Source organism: Myotis brandtii, unplaced genomic scaffold, assembly GCF_000412655.1.
Source record: "Myotis brandtii unplaced genomic scaffold, ASM41265v1 scaffold74, whole genome shotgun sequence".
NCBI classification, from domain to species: domain Eukaryota; kingdom Metazoa; phylum Chordata; class Mammalia; order Chiroptera; family Vespertilionidae; genus Myotis; species Myotis brandtii.
This window is the reverse complement of record NW_005370944.1, coordinates 1107626-1127604: the sequence shown is the minus strand read 5'-3', so window position 1 is coordinate 1127604 and position 19979 is coordinate 1107626. Positions and strand designations below refer to the sequence as shown.

The 19979-nt window shown below is 42.9% G+C and overlaps 1 protein-coding gene across 4 annotated transcripts in view; it reads right to left on the bottom strand.

The window, feature by feature from the left end:
• EDC3 (enhancer of mRNA decapping 3) overlaps positions 1–19979 on the bottom strand; it is a 115880-nt gene that overhangs the window by 41448 nt on the left and 54453 nt on the right. For all 4 annotated transcript variants that reach the window (XM_005882771.2, XM_005882774.2, XM_005882772.2 and 1 more), the window contains one exon: positions 5367–5702. In XM_005882771.2, coding sequence (XP_005882833.1) covers positions 5367–5702 — 336 coding nt within the window. The remainder of the gene's footprint in view (positions 1–5366; positions 5703–19979) is intronic.

The window sequence follows — 19979 nt, the reverse complement described above, 5'->3', positions numbered from 1 at the left end:
ATTTCTCAATAGCATGATGATTGCACCCACTTTCAATTTTAATTTATGACACGGCATTCCCAAAAGAGTAATACTATTAAGAAACTCGATGGGAAAATTTTCCTTTTCAGCATCATCTGTTGAATCAATGGAACCATCACTCAGATATGTGTGAAAATCTCCATCGAGTATATCCAAACTTTCTTCATTTAATTTTTGAACGTGCTCATTTTTTGGACAAAAAATCGCACATTTAGATATACTTTTAATATTATCTATAGATATTGTATTTCCAAAGGTAGCTTCAATAATCCGTTACAAATCATTTCACAGGGGATTTCAATAATATCCATTCCTAAATAGAAACTGCTATCAAGTTTGTCATCTCCAAGTTTTACTAACCATCCACTATAAGCAGAATCCTCTGATCTCATATTTGTTGTAAGAGACAACTTTCTGAAACATCCCCAGACACTACAGTACTTTAAACTCATTTGTACTATGGCCAATCGCATAGCATGTGGTACAATACTGACACATTTTTTTGGTCAAAAATCCCCTCCAAGAAGGGGAACTTTCCCACCAAATGCAACATTCAAATTCATAATTCTCTTAGTAATCTGTCTATGGCGTTTATAGCATGACTGGATGCCATGGTGCATTCATCAATAATGAGAAGTTGGGCCTTTTTAATAGTTTTAGCAACTTCACTGTTTATATCAAGTCTAGAAATTGAAGTTTCATTTAATGGAATTGGTAATTTATATTGGGAATGAAAGGTCCTTCCACCGGGAAGTAAATTTGCAACAATTCCTGTAGATGCTGTGGGTAAAACAGTACCACCACGACCTCTAATATAATGTATTAAAACTTTATACAGATATGCAGGTGAATAGGATTCCTAGCTGGCAGGCCCCTGACAGCAAGCTGGCCACCTGTGGATTCCGTGAGAAATGGGGCTCCCTCCTCCCTCCTGTCAGGGTCAGGGATGCAGGAGAATGGGGTTCCTGGCTGGCAGGCCACTGACAGCAAGCTATCCAACAGCAAATTCTGTGAGGAATGGGTCTCCCTCCTCCCTACTGTCAGGGTCTGGTTTGAAGGCCGGCCATGCCCCCATGCTGGGCCAGACCCAGAATTCTACCATGCTGTGGCCTCAGTCTCAGCAACCCAGCACTGACTGCTGCTGGGCACTCCTGGTGCTCCGAGGGTGGGTTCTTCCTTCAGGCCTCACAGGAAACAGCTCAGGGAGGGCACAGTCCTTGGCAAGGAGACCCAGGACTCGGTGTGTCCATGTTCCGAGGGCCGGTTCCTGCCTCAAACCCCACCCTCGCGGGAAACAGCTCCGGGAGAGCACAGCCCTTGGCAAGGCGACCCAGGATTCAGTGCGTCCACGCTCCGAGGGCAGGTTCCTGCCTCAAACCTCGCCCTTGTGGGAAACAGATCAGAGAGGGCGCAGCCGTTGCCAAGGCGCCCCCTGCAGGACTGACTTCCTTCCGTTTAGTCGAGCCTTGGACGTGACGGGCATTATACCCAGGGTTTTTATATAAATAGATTGCCATTTCCCAGTACATTTTAATAACTTGAACAAAAGGACTGTCTTTGAATAACTTTCAATAAGCAAAGCATTTTGACTGATCCAAAGTGTCTTAAATATTTTGTTTAGAATATTATGAGTGTTGAGCAAAGATTCTCTGAGGCCTTACCACTCTCCTGACCAGTGTTCTTTGGGGACCTCTCGAGTGCTCACTTGCATCTAGCATTTTATAGCCAAACCTAACACACACGGATGTGGCCTCTGATATCATTATTTAGCAGAGTAGGTCCAAGCAGGAGGAATATCTGATAATCTGTGACTGCTGGAGACGGCAGTACAGTAGGTCCTCGGGTTACGTCAGAGATCCATTCCTACGGCGCGACGTAAAGCAATTTTCGCTGTAAGTCGGAACCTGCCTACATAAGCACCTACGTCACTCACATGGAGCACAAACACAGCAGTAATGAAGTGAAACAGTAAAAAAAAATTAAAAAAAAAAAGATAACAATTCCTGACCTTTACTTGTGGTAGATAATAAAAAACATAAATCACATATGTACATACATCGAAATGACGGAACATTTTTTTTTTAAATAAATGGGAGATGGCGATATAACCACAAAACAACGTGCATCGAGTCCGACATAACCCGAGGACTGCCTGTACTGTCAAAAGACTCAAAAGGGCTTTCCAGAGAGAAAAGACTTGTTTTAAACCAAGAGTTAAATTTAGTTGCTTCCTGAATGTGTTTCCCCAATCAACAGAACTTTTATACCATTGTTCCCTCTTAGCACCCACAGTTGGTGAAGGGTATTGCCATGAGAAGAAGTATAAGCAATTAGTAATGGCTTAGAAACTGTTAACACCACTTGGCATGCAGTAGTATATGGAATACCAGCAGCGAGCTCTCAGAACCTAAAACCCCAGCCATCACCAAATGGGTAGTTACTTTTCTTCTGTTGCCTCTCTGGGTCTGGGGATTAGTAGAAAACAAGGTATTTGAGGTTCTAGAACAGTGATGGTGAACCTATGACACGCGTGTCAGAGGTGACACGCAAACTCATTTTTTTGGTTGATTTTTCTTTGTTAAATGGCATTTAAATATATAAAATAAATATCAAAAATATAAGTCTTTGTTTTACTATGGTTGCAAATATCAAAAAATTTCTATATGTGACACGGCACCAGAGTTAAGTTAGGGTTTTTCAAAATGCTGACATGCCGAGCTCAAAAGGTTTGCCATCACTGTTCTAGAACATGAATGCCACAAGGCTAGATTGAGTAGCTATCCAAGCCACTTTTTGTGTAATGGCTGATCTAAGTTGGCCAATTTCTGAGGGCATACTAAAGAGAAAAGACTATAGTCTATTTTGCCATTAAACTGACCTTCTCATACTATATTCTCCTTCTTGTTAACTGCATTCAGAAGAGGAAAGTAAATAGGATAAAGTTTTTAAGAGCCTTTACCGCTCTGGGCTTCAATGTCCTCATCTGTAAAATGAAAGAATTATACTAGGTAAGCAAGTAACCTAACACTAACATTATATGAACCTAGGTTGTTTCCCCACATATTCCAGATAGTTTGCCTTATTCTGATCCTAACATTCGGGTAGTCGATCGAATTGGAAAAGTGTCCCCATCTATGCAATATCTGAATAACATTCAGTAAAACCTGCTTTGAGACTTATTTATGCCTTGGATCTGAAGCTGAGATAAAAATCACCTGTAGAAACTGCTCAGGAAGATAACTGTTTGCTGACTCCTTTTCCAACATAGACCCTGCTAGGCAAAAGGGCTTCATTTCCATGCCTTAGCACTGTTGACACTTTACTGATTCTCACTGTTATTCTCTCCCTGTTAGTTACTTCACTCCAAGGCAGGCTATCATCTCCCTGAGCTTAGGAATTCCAGGGAAACCACATACTGAATGACCAACCACCTCACTCCAGAGAGCTACCAGTAGAGGCAGTAAAAGGGGAGCAGTCAGAGGTAGAGGAATGGCAGGATCTGAGGTACTACTACCTGAACTGCTGGATGATAGCTGCCTTTGAAAAACTTAAAACATGGCCAGTTAAATTAAGCCTGATTTTGAACTACGCTGTTTGCCTTTACATAGGTGGTAAAAATCAAAGTTCAGCAAGATACACTCAATGACACTTAGGAAACTACCTTAGTAAAGAGGCATCTCTGCCGGAGTCTGCTAGTGATAGATGGAAACAATTTAGGAGTCGTTCTTAGCTTGACAGTCTTTTTTTTTCTTCACATGAAAAGCAGGTACAAACTTCTACACACAGCAAAACCAAATACAACAGAGCTCTATAGCTGTCTACAAAAAGCCATGCCAGCCTGGCTGGTGTTGCTCAGTGGTTGAGCGTCCACCATGAACAGTTCAATTCCTAGTCAGGGCACATGCCTGGGGTGCGGGCTTGATCCCCAGTAGGGGCTGTGCAGGAGGCAGCCGATTGATGTTTTTCATCATTGATGTTTCTCTCTCTCCCTATCCCTTCCTCTCTCTGAAATCAATAAAAACATATTAAAAAAAAAAAAAAAGCCATGCCAGATCTGATTCTTCTCCATATAATTAAGCTGGCTCCATAATTCTCCCTATAAGCACTACTAGCATTCAAAATTTACATTCAAAACTTCAAACCAATTACTCAGTTCCTTCTCTACCTATTAAAATGATTATGATCCCCCCTTTAGCTTAAGATAATTCTATAACAATGGTTTTCAAACTATATTCCAAGAAGCCCAGTTAAGAATGTGGTTTGGGAGGAAGGGACAGAGATGAGGTAGAACACCTCTCCCACAGCTGCTTTTACCTGCTTTTGTATGTTTGAAGACTCTACTGCTAAAAAAAAAAAAAGAAACTTAAAAAGCACTGGGGTAATAGACTAGACTATCATATACAGTGATATACACAATTACCAAGGTACTGTTTTGTTATATGACAATTATGACTAGTCAACCCTCAATGCCCAGGGCTAGCAGGAGATGAAGACAGTGTAGTAAACAAATGTAATTTACTGAAACCCTAATTTTAACCAGTGGTTTCAAACATTCATCTCCAACTGTTTTTTACCACAGCAAATAATTAATGAAGAGTTGAACTTCTGCTAAAATGTTCAGACAGTAACAGGGAAGCCAAAGTGAAAATAGATTGGATTATGTGAATCTAGATAGTTGGTCCCTATGCCTTTAGTTATTAATCATAACATCCTATATAATAAAACCCTAATATGCAAATCGACTGAATGGTGGAACGACCAGTCGCTATGATGTGCACTGACCAACAGGGGGCAGATGCTTAACACAGGAGCTGCCCCCAGCCCACAGGCCCCAACCAGCAGTGGCAGTGGGGGTTGGGGCCAGCGAGCAGGCGGCATCAGGCCACCAGCCAAGGCAGGTGCCAGCGCCGCCCCCCCCATCACCCCACCCGTCACCCTGCAGAGGGAGGAGACCAGCGGCACCAGGCCAGCCCATGTGGGTGCAAGGGGGCCCCAATCGCCCCACCAGTCACCCCACAGATGGGCCCTGACTGCCAGCCAGGCCTAGGGACCCTACCCGTGCATGAATTTCGTGCACCAGCCTCTAGCACTAAATAAACTGCAGAAAAGATTCTGCCAGATGCAGGATATAAATGGACATGTAGAGAAATCAACTCCCTCACAATGATAGGTAATTATGTTGTATTGGCCATAATCCCCAAGAGACAATAATAATCGCCAACCACCAAGCCACTTTAATTAATTCCTACTATAAGACTCTGAGTCAGAATCTGGGTCATTCTGCTCCAAGCATAACAGGAAGGGGAGAGCAGCCAAGAGGATGTGGGATCTGGTGCAAAACTCACCTGTGCAGAACTCCTTGCTCACATTGTGGGGCACTGTGATCCGTCGGTAGACTATGGGCTCTGACTCCAGGATGTTCTCATCGTGGCGGTACCGAGTAGGCCTTTCATTTGGGATACCCCTGGAACGGGTACCACTTCTCCTCTCATATGTATCAATCTCCTCAAACACAGCTGCCTTGTCAAATAGGGCTAGGTTCCCTTCAAAATCAAAATCTGTGTCTGGGATCTCTTCAATATCATCCCCAAAGCACTCGTCATCTTTATTCTTCATTTGGCCATTCTTTAAACCACTTTTCTTTGGAGTTGCCTGATTTGGGTGCCTGCTACTAGATGACCCTGGAGAAAAAAATAGGAACTAAATTCAGTGTGCCCACAGAAAAGTGCTCAGTGGAAGTAGAAAATGCATCAGTCCTTTGTGGAGAGCGTTACAGGAATCAAAGTGAAGATGGTAAGCTATTCTTCAATCATATTAAGTAGCACAAACTACCACAAATTTCATGAAAAATTAGATTTTATATATTACCCAAGTAATGGTGAATATAAAATAAGCAGTACTGCCCTGGCCGGTGTGGCTCAGTTGACTACAGCATAATACCGAATTCCTGGTCAGGACACATGCCCAGGTTACGGGTTCAATCCCTGGTCGGGGTGTGAACGAAAGACAGCCGCCAATCAATGTTTCTCTCTCTCTCTCTCCCTCTAGAATCAATGAAAAACGTATCTTTGGGAGAGAATTAAATAATAATAACAAAAGAAAATAAGTGGTACTCCTGGAAGTTTAAACCAGTTCTCTCTTCCGAAGGAAACTGGTAATGATAGGCTTTTAAAAAAAAATTTGTTGTTGTTGCAATCCTCACCTGAGGATATTCCCCCGCCCCATTGATTTTTAGAGAGTGGAATGGGGGGGGGGAGAGACACACACACACACACACACACACACACACACACACACACACACACACATTGGTGAGAGAAAGACACATTGATTGGTTGCCTTCTGCAGGCGCCCCAACCAGGCAGGGGATTGAACTTCCAATCCAGGTATGTGCCCTTGACAGGGAATCAAACCCACCACCCTTCAATACGCAGGATGACACTCCAACTACTGAGCAACAATGGCCAGGGCTTAATTTTTTAAAAATTCATTTGAGAGAGAGAGAGAGTAAAAAACATCAATGTGAGAGAAACTTGGTCAGTTGCCTCCTTAACATATCCTGTACCCTGACTAGGGATTAAACCCACAACATAGGTATGTGCCCTGATCAGAAATCAAAACTGCCACCTTTCTATGTACAGGATAATGCTCCAACCAACTGAACCACACAGGCCAGGGCTGAGAGAGGCTTTTTTGACAACTGAATATCAAAAAGTGAAAGGGCAAAAATACAGTAGTCTCCTCCTACAAGTCTGGGTGGTTTGATTCTGAATGTTAAGCAATTAAGAAAGAATACTCCAACGTGTCAGACACTCATAGGAAGATACTATTCAACCGGCTCTTAATTCTTTCTTAGCAAGCAAGCAACCTTCTGATTTTTAATTTGGCACCAGGCTAGAGCCCAGTGGGTTGCAATTCCTGGTTTAGACAGATTCCAGATTCTGGCCAGATATACATCTCCCACTATACATAGTTATTTTTAAATATATTTTTATTGATTTCAAAGAGGAAGGGAGAGGGAGAGATAGAAACATCAACGATAAGAGAGAATCATCAATCAGCTACCTCCTGCATGCCTCTCCCTGGGGATCGGGCCTGCAACCCGGGCACGTACTCTGATGGGGAATCGAACCTGTGACCTCCTGGTTCATAGGTTAATTCTCAACCAATGAGCCACACCGGCCGGGCTAAGTCGGTATTTTGACTTATAAACCTGTCCTTAGATCTTTGGGTTAATGTGATCTCTTTTCTCAAAAATTATCACTTCTGGGTAAACAATTTCTGAAAAATCAAATAATGACAAGGACCATATCGACCTGATCCTGCAGAGGCCACACCAAGATACACATCAGCAACAGGGCAGCCAGCCACCCTTTGTCTCTAAGACTCTATTTGGCTGGCACACATCAGTCAATTACTCTCCTAGCAGCGAAGGCATAAGACCCCACAGAATTCTCCAAACCATTCATTCCAAGAGAATCCTGAACTGAGTTTGTACTCTGATCCTCATCTGACCACCTGAAAGGTTGGACCAGGTGCCCGGTATGCCAAACTGAACCTCCAACATGGTCTAAATAAATGTAAGGTACTTCCTTGAAGACACTAGGCTCCTCAATTACTGAAAATACACAAGTAGAGGTTAGGATGATCATAAGCAAACCCTCTTACAAGTACCATCCCAACTATCCTGCTCTAACTCTTCTCAGAGCAACTCCCTTCCACCCAATGGGCCATGAGTCAGGAGACCTAGGATCTAGTCACAGTTCTGTCAGTAACTTGATATATAATCTTATACCTGTCATCCAACTTCTCAGTTCCCTTGTATGTAAAATGCTCACTGTGTATCCCCAGCAGGATTTCTAGCACACAGCACAGAGTCAGTAGGTATTTAATGAATTAACCAACACCAGCAAGATTACTTACAATAATTATTCAGAAAGCTATGTACTATGCAAATGTAACTGGTGTTCTAATCTTCCTAACTGCCAAATACTGGTATGAAAAAGGGCTGTGGCTGGCAGTAAAAATGAGATTTAGGCCTCTGGAAAAAAACTAAAGCTGACCAAAATTACAATTGGAAGGAAGAGCTGGCTGAACCACCAAAAATAGCTCAGATTAATTATGAACTACTAAGAAGCTTGTCAATGGCTGGGTAAGTTCTGATTCCAATAATTTAGTCAGAGCATGTTGTGTGCCACAGCTAGGTGCTGGGAATATAGTATATAACCAAGACATGCTACTCAAAAAGGGAGGAGGAGAGATATATAAGCAAATAAATAAAATATGATGTGATGAGTGTTATAATAGAAGCTTATATAAAGTGTTCAAGAAATATGGATGAAAAAGCAGAGCTGGATTAGGAATGGGAGAGTAGGCATGAAAATACAAAGTCAGGAGAACTCCATTAGCAATGTATGTTGGCAAGGAAAGAACTAGAGAAAAAGTCTGGTTTGCAAAATTATTAATGTACTGCCTCAATATTAAGTAAAACCATTCTATTAGGAAACAGGTCTCTAATACAGTGGGTGTGTGCATACCCAGGTGTGCACAGGATGGTCTACTGGGAGTAGAGAGACTGTACTAAATATTCTATTTATATTCTTTTTACTAAAATCAACAAGAAATCAATCTTTATGAATTTAATGTATGGATGGTTAACTGACACCTTATGAGGTTTCATGCCAGTATTTGAGATATCTGAGCAAAGAGTGATGCTCTATAACAAGAAGTTATAGATGCAAGTAAAGTTACATCATTTTTTTGTGTGTGGTAAAATATCCTATATAATAAAAGCCTAGGTGGTGTCATGCCCTGGCGCGATGTCACCACAAGATGGCCGCCCACACGTCATCACAAGATGGCTGCCACAAGATGGCCGGCAGGGGACAGCAGTTGTGGGCGATCAGGCTAGCAGGGGAGGGCAGTTGTGGGTGAGCAGGCCTACAGGGGAGGGCAGTTGGGGGCGACCAGGCTGGGAGGGGAGGGAAGTTGGGGGTGATCGGGCCAGCAGGGAAGCAGTAAGGCATCAATCAGGCCAGCAGAGAAGCGGTTAGGGGTTAGTCTGGCAGGCAGAAGTGGTTGGGGGCAATCAGGAAGGCAGGCAGGTGAGCAGTTAGAAGCCAGCAGTCCCGAATTGTGAGAGGGATGTCCGACTGCTGGGCCTAAACCGGCAGTTGGATATCCCCCAAGGGGTCCCAGATTGGAGAGGGTGCAGGCTGGGCTGAGGGACACTCCCCTCCCATGCACAAATTTCGTGCACCGGGCCTCTAGTATGTAACATAAATTTTCTATTTTAGCCATTCTTAAGTATTCACTGCATTAAGTACATTCATATCATTGTACAACTACACAAATTTTTAACTAAAGTATTCAAAAATGAGGAAGTGGCTTAAAAAATGCATTAAAGGCCCAGCCAGGTTGGCTCAGTGGTTGAGTGTCGACCTATGAACCAGGAGGTCACGGATTTGATTCCAGGTCCTGACAGGGCACATGCCTGGTTTGTGGGCTCAATCCCCAGTAGGGGGTGTGCAGGAGGCAGCCGATGAATGATTCTCTCTCATCATTGATGTTTCTATCTCTCTCTCCTTCTCCTTTCCTTTCTCTCTACAATCAATAAAAACATGTGTTTTTTTTTAAATTAAAGATAATACTAATAATGCAATCCTAAGTGAACAAAAGAATGGCAGAGCTAACACTTCCCCTAGTATTCTTATAGGCCTTCAGCCAGCATGAGGTCTTTAAAAATTAGTCTAATCAGATTTATAAAGATGAAACTTTCAAATTAAAAAGTATCAAGGTTATTCCAAATATAAATCCATATGGACTATCACTAAGTGCTAACTTCACCCTAAGTGTAAATGCACCACATGGGGAGTCGACAGATTATAGCCCTAGGGCTAAATCTAGCCCACTGCCCATTTCTATAAATAAACTTTTATTGTTTAGTAGAGACCCGGTGCACAAAATTCATGCACTCAGGGGGGTCCCTCAGCCTGGCCTGCGTCCTCTGGCAGTCTGGGAGCCCACGCAAGATGTCTGACTGACAGCTTAGGCCCATGGGGAGCGGGTCTAAGCCGTCAGTTGGACATCTTTAGCACTGCAGTGGAGGCGGGAGAGGCTCCCACCACTGCCGCTGCGCTCGCCAGCTGTGAGCCTGGCTTCTGGCTGAGCAGCGCTTCCCCTGTGGGAGTGCACTGACCACCAGGGGGCAGCTCCTGCATTGAGCGTCTGCCCTCTGGTGGTCATTGCACGTCATAGTGAGCAGTTGAGCAGCCTTAGCATATCATTAGCATATTACACTTTAATTGGTTGAATGGACAACTGGATGACCGGACACTTAGCATATTAGGCTTTTATTATATAGGATTTGTTACATATTGTCTAAGGCTGCTTTTGTGCTACAAAGGCAAAGCTAAGTATTAGAGACAGAGATCTTATGGCCTGCAAAGCCTCAAATATTTAAAATCTGATCCTTATAGGAAATTTGCTCACCCTGCTCTACATCATGCCTCTCAGGTATTCTTTCTTGCTATGATTGCCATGAAAATAAAATAAAAATTTAATTAACGGAACCTGGGACCAGTTCTTTGAATATCTGTTTCATTCAAAGTGTTAAGTGTGTCACTTTTTAAACTATCTCTTTGAACTCCACCCTTACCCTTTGTGAATTGGGACTGGAACTCTGCAAACTACATTTTTCTTTCCTTAGCTGGCTTCCTGTCAGATTCCACCACCAGCAGTAGGTACCTGAAGAGGCTGGAAGGGACTATTTCTTCCTTTGCTTGCTATTTGCACCATCACTGCCCTAGCAGTTGGTTCTACTCTCCAGCATTACTTTCTGACATGTATAGACACAACCAGCTTCATTGCTCTCCTCAGAAGTACTGGCACCAGCTCTGTGAAGCCCCTTCTCTGAAATTTGAGGTTCTGATAACTCCAACCTCTTCCCTTTTTGCTTTTTTTAAATATTCTAACACTTACTCAACCATTTCCTTACATTAAATTTTTTCTCTAAGAACCAGCAGTTACTATTTTCCTTAGGGTTATACCAAAATTTTAAAAATGACTCACAGAGAATCAGTCTGTTCTAACCAAATAATGTTTAATAGAAAAATTATTTGGAAATATTTGAATATTACTGTAAAAATAGTTCATGTTTTTCTAATCCTTTTTAATTTGTACAGGTAAAGACATTTCTGATTTACAGACACCTACACATACAGAGAAATAGAGCATATATTTTCAATTCTAAAATCTCAGACAGGAGCCCTAGCTGATTTGGCTCAGTGGATAGAGCATCAGTCCTTGGATTGAAGGGTCCCGGGTTCGATTCTGGTCAAGGGCATGTACCTCGGTTGCAGGCTTGATCCCCGGCCCTGGTCAGGGCGTGCACAGAAGACAACCAATCAATGTGTCTCTCTCACATCGATGTTTCTCTCTCTGTCTCCCCCCCACTTCCTCTCTCTAAAAATCAACAGAAAAACACAATATTAATAGAAAGGGAAAATACTAAAGAAACAGAAAGTCAGCCAAGTTCTACTGCTGCTTTGGACTCACCCCTGGGAGCTAAGAAAAGATGCACCTGTGGTCCACCTGCTCATGAGTTGCATTACTGGTTGTTGTTTTTTTAAACAGATTTACTGAGGTATAACTTGTATATAAAAACCTGCCATACTTAATGTATTCAATTTGATTAATTTGAACATATGCATACACTGTGATACCATCATCACAATCAAGACAATGAACATGTCTATCACTCCCCTCCACCCTGCAAAAGTCAATGACTCAGAGTTAATCACTCTGTTTTAATCAAATGTTAGGTTTTGTTTTGTTTTTCAGGATTTTAAGCGTCAATGGCAGCTTTTTTTTTCTTTATTGATTAAGGTATTACAAATGTGTCCTTATCCTCCCATTGTCCCCCCATCCCCCCAGTCCTGCCCTCTGTTGTCTGCGTCCATCGCTTATGCTTATATGCATGCATACAAGTCCTTTGGTTGATCTCTCCTCCTTACCTCACCCTCCCCTACCTTCCCTCTGAGGTTTGAGCATCAGATCGATGCTTCTGTCTCCAGATCTGTTTTGTTCATCGATTTATGTTCGTTATAATCCACAAATGAGTGAGATCATGTGATATTTATCTTTCTCTGACTGACTTATTTCACTTAGCATAATGCTCTCCAGCTCCATCCATGCTGTTGCAAATGGTAGGAGCTTCTTCCTTTATACAGCAGCATAGTATTCCATTGTGTAGATGTCCCAACGTTTTTTAATCCACTCATCTGCTGATAGGCACTAAGTCTGTTTCCAGATCTTAGCTATTGTAAATTGTGCTGCTATGAACATAGGGTATATATCCTTTCTGATTGGTGTTTCTAGTTTCTTGGGATATATTCCTAGAAGTGGGATCACTGGGTCAAATGGAAGTTCCATTTTTAGTTTTTATGACAAATGTTAGTTTTTTATAAAGCAAAAAATATTTTGAACCATTAAACCATATTTGAACTTGTAAAATATTACTTTAATATAGTTCACTTCATGTTTATCTAATCCTTTTAAATTTGTACTTTTGTCTCATATCTAATGTATATAATATGCAGGTATATTAAGTAAATAAATTGATGATCCAATCAAGAGTTATTATCAATGTCATAGAAATTGTTAATTCTATTTTGTTGTGGCTGTTAATCCTCACTGAGGATATTTTTTCCACTGCTTTTTAGTGGAAGGGAAGGGGCAAATGACAGAGAGAGAGAGAGAGAGAGAGAGAGATTGATTGCCTCCTGCACATGCCCTGACCTATCAAACCTGTAACCGAGATACGTGCCCTTGACCAGGAATCAAACCCAGGACCCTTCAGTGCACAGGCCAACACTCTAACCACTGCGCAACACCAGCCAGGGTGAAATGGTTAGTTCTAAAGGAGAAAATACAAGAACCCAAATGAAATAATATCAATATTATGAGTCAAATACTTCATGCTTATTTTAAGGCACTATTTAGGCCAAATCATAGTTCCTCTAAAGCAGTGGTTCTCAACCTTCCTAATGCTGCGACCCTTTAATAAAATTCCTCATGTTGTGGTGACCCCCAACCATAAAATTATTTTCGTTGCTACTTCATAACCGTAATTTTGCTACCGTTATGAATTGTAATGTAAATATCTGATATGCAGGATGTATTTTCATTGTTACAAATTGAACATAATTAAAGCATAGTGATTAATCACAAAAACAATATGTAATTATATATGTGTTTTCTGATGGTCTTAGGCGACCCCTGTGAAAGGGTCGTTCAACCCCCAAAGGGGTCGCGACCCACAGGTTGAGAACCGCTGCTCTAAAGCTAAATATAGTTTATTTTGAAGAAAGGAATGGGGGTGGTCTATTCAAGTCTCTGATTTCCAGCCAACTGCATTTATTTATTTATTTATTCATTCATTCATTCATTTATTTATTTTTTTAATATATTTTATTGATATTTTACAGAGAGGAAGGGAGAGAGATAGAGAGTTAGAAACATCGATGAGAGAGAAACATCGATCAGCTGCCTCCTGCACATCTCCCACTGGGGATGTGCCCGCAACCCAGGTACATGCCCTTGACCGGAATCGAACCTGGGACCTTTCAGTCCGCAGGCTGACGCTCTATCCACTGAGCCAAACCGGTTTCAGCTCATTTATATTTTTATTGATTTCAGAGAGGAGGGGCGAGAGAAAGATAAAAACATCAATGATGAGAGAGAATCATTAATCGGCTGCCTCTTGCACACCCCCTACTGGGAATTGAGCCCACAACCCAGGCATGTGCCCTTGACCGGAATCAAACCTGGGACCCTTCAGTTCGCAAGCCTATCCACTGAGCCAAACCAGCCAGGGCTCAGCGAACTGCATTTATAATCACACTGCCTGCTCAATGAATCCAAAACACCATTTTACACATGGGAGCATTCTGATTGGCCTTTTCCTATGGGTAATCACTCAAAAACTTTTCATTAAGCATCTACAGCTATCTGCTGGGATCTGTGCTTGGTGTTAGAGGTCAATGTTGAACAATATTAACTTAACCCCAGTCTTAAACTAATGTTATACTTACCCCCTTACTATCATTCGAAATCACTCCAGCAGACCCAATAGTTAAATTGCCTGCATTTTCCAACATAGCACCTTCAATAGGCCCTTGCCACGGGTAAGCAATTTTTAGAGTAAACAGTTTTTTCCCCCTCTTAGTAGACTGTTGTTACCTACCCAACATTCAGACCCCTCTACCCTCACAACAAAACCCATTTTTGTTTAGATAACCTCCTCTCAGGTTAGAAAGCTGACTAATTCCTAAATCAATCATGGTGGTGGTCAATAACTGATTTAAGCATGGGTATGCAAAGCAATATGGGTATGGCTAAGCAGACATGATGGGGCAGGGGCTAACAGGAAAAAGATACTGTAGCAGTTTCTGATAAAGGTTTCCTCACTTCTGAGGAACTCCTAGCTCTCAACTGGGCAATTTTGCCTCCCAAGGGACATTTGATAATGTCTGAAAACATTTTTGTTTTCAACTGGTATTGTTTGGGTGTACTATTGGCATCTAGTAGGTAGAGTCAAGACAATGCTGCTAAACATCTTACAATGCACAGGACAGTATCCCACTCAAAAAAAAATTATCTGGGACGTGGCTGGTTTGGCTCAGTAGATAGAAGGGTCCTGGGTTCGATTCCAGCTAAGGGCACATGCCCGGGTTGTGGGCTCAATCCCCAGTAGGGGGCATGCAGGATGCATGGTGATTCTCATCATTAATGTTTCTATCTCTCTTTCCCTCACCCTTCCTCTCTGAAATAAATAAAAATATATTTTAAGCCCTGACCGGTTTGGCTCAGTGGATGGAGCGTCGGCCTGCGAACTGCAGGGTCCCAGGTTCGATTCCAGTCAAGGGCATGTACCTTGGTTGCGGGCACATCCCCAGGACGGGGTGTGCAGGAGGCAGCTGATCGATGTTTCTCTCTCATTGATGTTTCAAACTCTCTATCCCTCTCCCTTCCTCTCTGTAAAAAATAATAAAGTATATAAAAAAATATATATATATTTATATATATATTTTAAAAAATGATCTGGCCCAAAATATCAAGAGTATTGAGGTTGAGAAATGATGCTAAAGATGATAAACTGGAAGAGATGGTGTCTTTTCCTCTTTTGAAGAATGTTAAATCTGGATGAGACACATGGAACTACTGAAGCCAGCCAGTATCAATTCGAGGACAACGCTAACACACAAAGAAGAGCTTCAGAGAAACAAGGCTGAAGCCCTTATTGTACTACTAGAGACCCGGTGCACAAATTCTGCACCAGTGGGGAGTCCCTCAGCCTGGCCTGCTGGATTAGGCTGAAACCAGCTCTCTGACATCCCCTGAGGGGTCCTGGATTGCGAGAGAGCGCAGGCCAGGCTGAGGGACCGCACCGGTACACTATCGGGGCCAGAGAGGGATGCGGGAGGTTGCCCAGCCTGGAAGGAACTGATTGGCCGGACCCCAGCAGCAAGCTAACCTACCAGTCGGAGCGTCTGCCCCCTGGTGATCAGTGCATGTCATAGCTAGCGGTTGAGCAGCCTTAGCATATCATTAACATATTATGCTTTGGTTGAATGGACGACCAGACACTTAGCATATTAGGCTTTTATTATATAGTATACCAGAAAATGTCAAACCTCTACTGTGACATTTCTTTACTATTTGAGCCACTGAGTAGGGTTTCCTATTACATCTAGAGCAGCGGTTCTCAACCTGTGCGTTGCGACTCCTTTGGGGGGTCGAACGACCCTTTCACAGGGGTCGCCTAAGACCATCCATCAGTTGTCTCCCCCATACACACCCTGACCAGGTATCGAAACCATATATAATTACATATTGTTTTTGTGATTAATCACTATGCTTTAATTATGTTCAATTTGTAACAATGAAAATACATCCTGCACATCAGATATTTACATTACGATTCATAACAGTAGCAAAATTAGAGTTATGAAGTAGCAATGAAAATAATTTTATGGTTGGGGGTCACCACAACATGAGGAACTGTATTAAAGGGTCGCGGCATTTGGAAAGTTGAGAACCACTGATCTAGAGCATCCTAACTGATATACTGTCTAGTACTTGAACGTTTACCGTGAACTTTTTCACAAAGATTACTTCATTAATTCTTATAATACTCTAAAAAACATGGAAATACTTTAAGATGGTTATTTTCTACCGTCATTTACTAGCTGAGAGTAAAGGAAGAAAGACACTAAGTACTCCCCACTTGTTATCTTTTTTTAAAAATTTCACCTGAGGCCCTGGCTGGTTTGGCTCAGTGGATAGAGCATCAGCCTGTGGACTGAAAGGTCCCAGGTTCGATTCCGGCCAAGGGCATGTACCTTGGTTGCGAGAGGCAGCTGATCGATGTTTCTCTCTCATCAATGTTTCTAACTCTCTATCCCTCTCTCTTCTTCTCTGTAAAAAATCAATAAAATATATATTTAAAAAAAAAATTTCACCTGAGGATATGTTTCTATTGATTTTTACAGAAAGAGGAAGGGGGAGAGAGGGAGAGGGAGGGAGGGAGGGAGGAGAGGAGGGAGAGAGAGAGACCCCATCAATGTGAGAGAAACATCCATCAGTTGTCTCCCCCATACACACCCGACCAGGTATCGAAACCAAAACCTTTTGGTTTACAGGACAATGCTCCTACCAACTGAGAAACCAGGCCAGGGCCAGGGTCCTCTTGTTATCTTGCAGAGCCTGTGTACCTGGCACCATCTTAGGCTTTGATATACACATTATCTAAGTTTGTCTTTAAAACAACCTGATTAAACTTACCATTCTACAAATGAGGAAACTAAGGGTGCCTTAAATTTACATAGTTAATAATGTCTGAGTTGGGATTTGAACTTTAATCTGTCAGATTCCCAATTCTGCACTATTTCTACATATAAAAATGTGGAAACAAGAGTAGGGATACCATATAACTCTGATCAAAGGGCTCCACTATCGCCCCAAAGAGGGAGGCCCAGGCCACCGACCAGTGGGCTGTGGTGGGTGGGCGGGGCCTCCCACTGCGGAGGTGCGATTGATTGCATTATTGCCCTGCAGAGGGAGGCCCAGGCCACCAGCTGGCGGGGAGATCGATCAATCGTAGGGCTCCATAATCGCCCCAAAGAGGGAGGCCCAGGCCACCAACTGGCGGGCTGCGGCAGGTGGGCGGGCCTACCTCTGCGGGGCACGATCAATTGCCCCAAAGAGGGAGGCCCAGGCTACCCCACGGTGGTGCTGCAGTGGGTGGGCGGGGCCTCCCTCTGTGGGGCCGATCCATCACAGAGCCATGGCCAGGTGGGCAGGGCCCACCTCTTTGGGGTGATCGATGGTGGAGTCCCATGATCGATCACCCCAAAGAGGGAGGCCCAGGCTACCAGTGGTGGTATTGCGGTGGGTGGGCGGGGCCTCCCTCTGCGGGGGCGATCCATCACAGAGCCCCAGCTGGGTGGGTGGGGCCTACTTCTTTGAGGTGATCAATCGTGGGGCTCCCGGACTGTGAGAGGGCACAGGCTGGGCTGAAGGACCCCCCCCTCCCCCAGTGCATGAATTTTGTGCACCGGGCCTCTAGTTATATCTATAAAATGAGCATACAAGGCAAAAGCAAAAAACCTATTCAACAAAGCACAATGGTAAAAAATGAAATTAGAAAGCAACAGCAAACAAGTATTCCTTTTTAAAAAATAACATTTTGTTAATGTTCATAGTGGATAATGCATAAAATATATAGAAAATTACAGATATTCACTTAACATTTTGATGTATTTCCGTTTAGTTAAAAATACGCATTAATCTTATGAAGTTTTGTATCCTGCCTTCTTAGTTAGTAGAGCATCTTACTGTTTCATAAAAGATTTCTCCAAATATTTTTTTGTGGCTGCATAAATTATAGATACCATATTGATATAGGGTGGGGCAAAAGTGGGATTACAGTTGTTCATATGGAAAGTAATACAATAATTAATAAACAATAATACAATGTTTCACATACTCACAACTATAAACCTACTTTTGCCCACAGCTGTATATACATCATACGTACTGATGAACTTTTAAGCTATTTCTCATTTTTATTGTTATAGACTCAGCCCAAACATATGATGTCTGATAATTCCAGCTGAAAAATCACTCATATTTGACCACTTGTAGCAGGTGTGGGTACCGTTCATCTAGCATTTACCCTACACTACTCTGTTCTGTAGTTACCTGTGTTCTTATGCTAACTTTACAAGCAGCATGTAAGCTAACAGTGGGCAGAGCCTGTCACCCAATGCTATTGGTATACCATAAGAGTACAAATCTCTACTGAATTAAGGAATGAAAAGAGCCACATCAAAACAAACAAATAAACAGCAAAAGTTAAAAGTCTAAAAGGTTATAAAGAAAATGCAATTTGAGATTAACTATGAGAAAGAAAGGAAACCATCAAAAATGATGACAAGTTTGTTGTGTGACTGGAAAGAACAGGAACATAAAGTTGTTGATAATAATATAAGAAGGAGTATGTGGCAAGGGCTTCAGAGAAAAGGAATTCAGTCATGTCTAGTAGGGCCCAACCAACTGATAATGAGCTATCCTGGACTTATCACAATGACAAATGAAAACAAGCAATTAATCAATGGAGAGAAGACAGGGTCGAAAAGCAAAATGGGAAACCATTTTTGGCTCAGCCCTAAGGACTCCACAAACAACTTGCAACCAACCCCAGAGCTTTGCTTTCAGAAGGTGTCAGGTATTTTCTTGTGCTCTCTCTGCATAAAGATCTTCCATTCATTCATTTGACAAATATACATAAGGACCAACTATGTTCTAAATACTGTCAGGGAAGCAGAGAGAGAGAGAAAATTTCTAAGAGGAATTACTGACATCAAAGGTCAGCAAGAGGAAAAAACCAAGATGGCGGCATAGGTAAACACCTGAAATTGCTGCCTCCCACAAGAAATTTAAAATTACAACTAAAAGACAAAACAGACATCATCCAGAACCACAGGAAGGCTGGCTGAGTGGAAATTCTACAACTAGAAGGAAAAGAGAAAAGTACACTGAGACTCAGAGGAGGTGCGGAAGTGCAGAGGTACAGAGGCGCACGCGGCAAGGGCTGGCAACTGAGGACGCAGCTGTCTTTTTGAATCGGGAGGGAGTCACAAGCCCCCGACTGCTCTGAACTCCAGTTCCGGGTGAGTCTCTGGGGACCTAGACTCATACGGGGAGAAACTGGACTGTCTGGCAGCAGGCAGAACTTGGAACTTGAGGGTGGCTTTCTCTCAAAGGTGCTTGCAGCGATTACCGGGACACTGAGACTCGGGGCCCCTTAGGGCAGGGCTGAGGATCAGCCATAGCTGCTTGCTCCGCCCTGTTGATTCCCTGAGACCCCGCCCCACCCAAAGCTGCGGCAGAGGCTTTTGCATATGAATGCCCTGGCCCTTTGCAATCTGAAAATTACCTAACAAACTGCAGCTGGGCCAGACAGACCCAGAACTTCCAAGAGAAGGCCAAGGCCCCACAGCAGCTTGCATTGCTTCACAGTTGGGCCTCATTTGAGCACCTCCAAACCCCAAACAAGGAAGGGGAATCTGCAGATCTCCTCACAGCTCCTGCTGGGTAGCCTCAGGCATTGGCTAAATTAGCACCTCCTTAGATCCAAGAGCCAGTGTACCCAGTGGTCAGAGTGGGACCATCCAGATTACAACTCCTCAGATCCATAAGGGACACACTCAGGGATCAGACTCAGTGAGCACCAAAGCCCCACTGAAGCAAGTCTTGCCCCAGAAGGGTGTCTCCAGCACAGAAGTTCTCCCACGGCAGACACAGCTGATTCTCACAGCCAAATGGCCTGGAGGTCAATTCCTCCCAGTGATAACTACAACAATCAAGGCTTAATTACAACAAGACTGTGCACA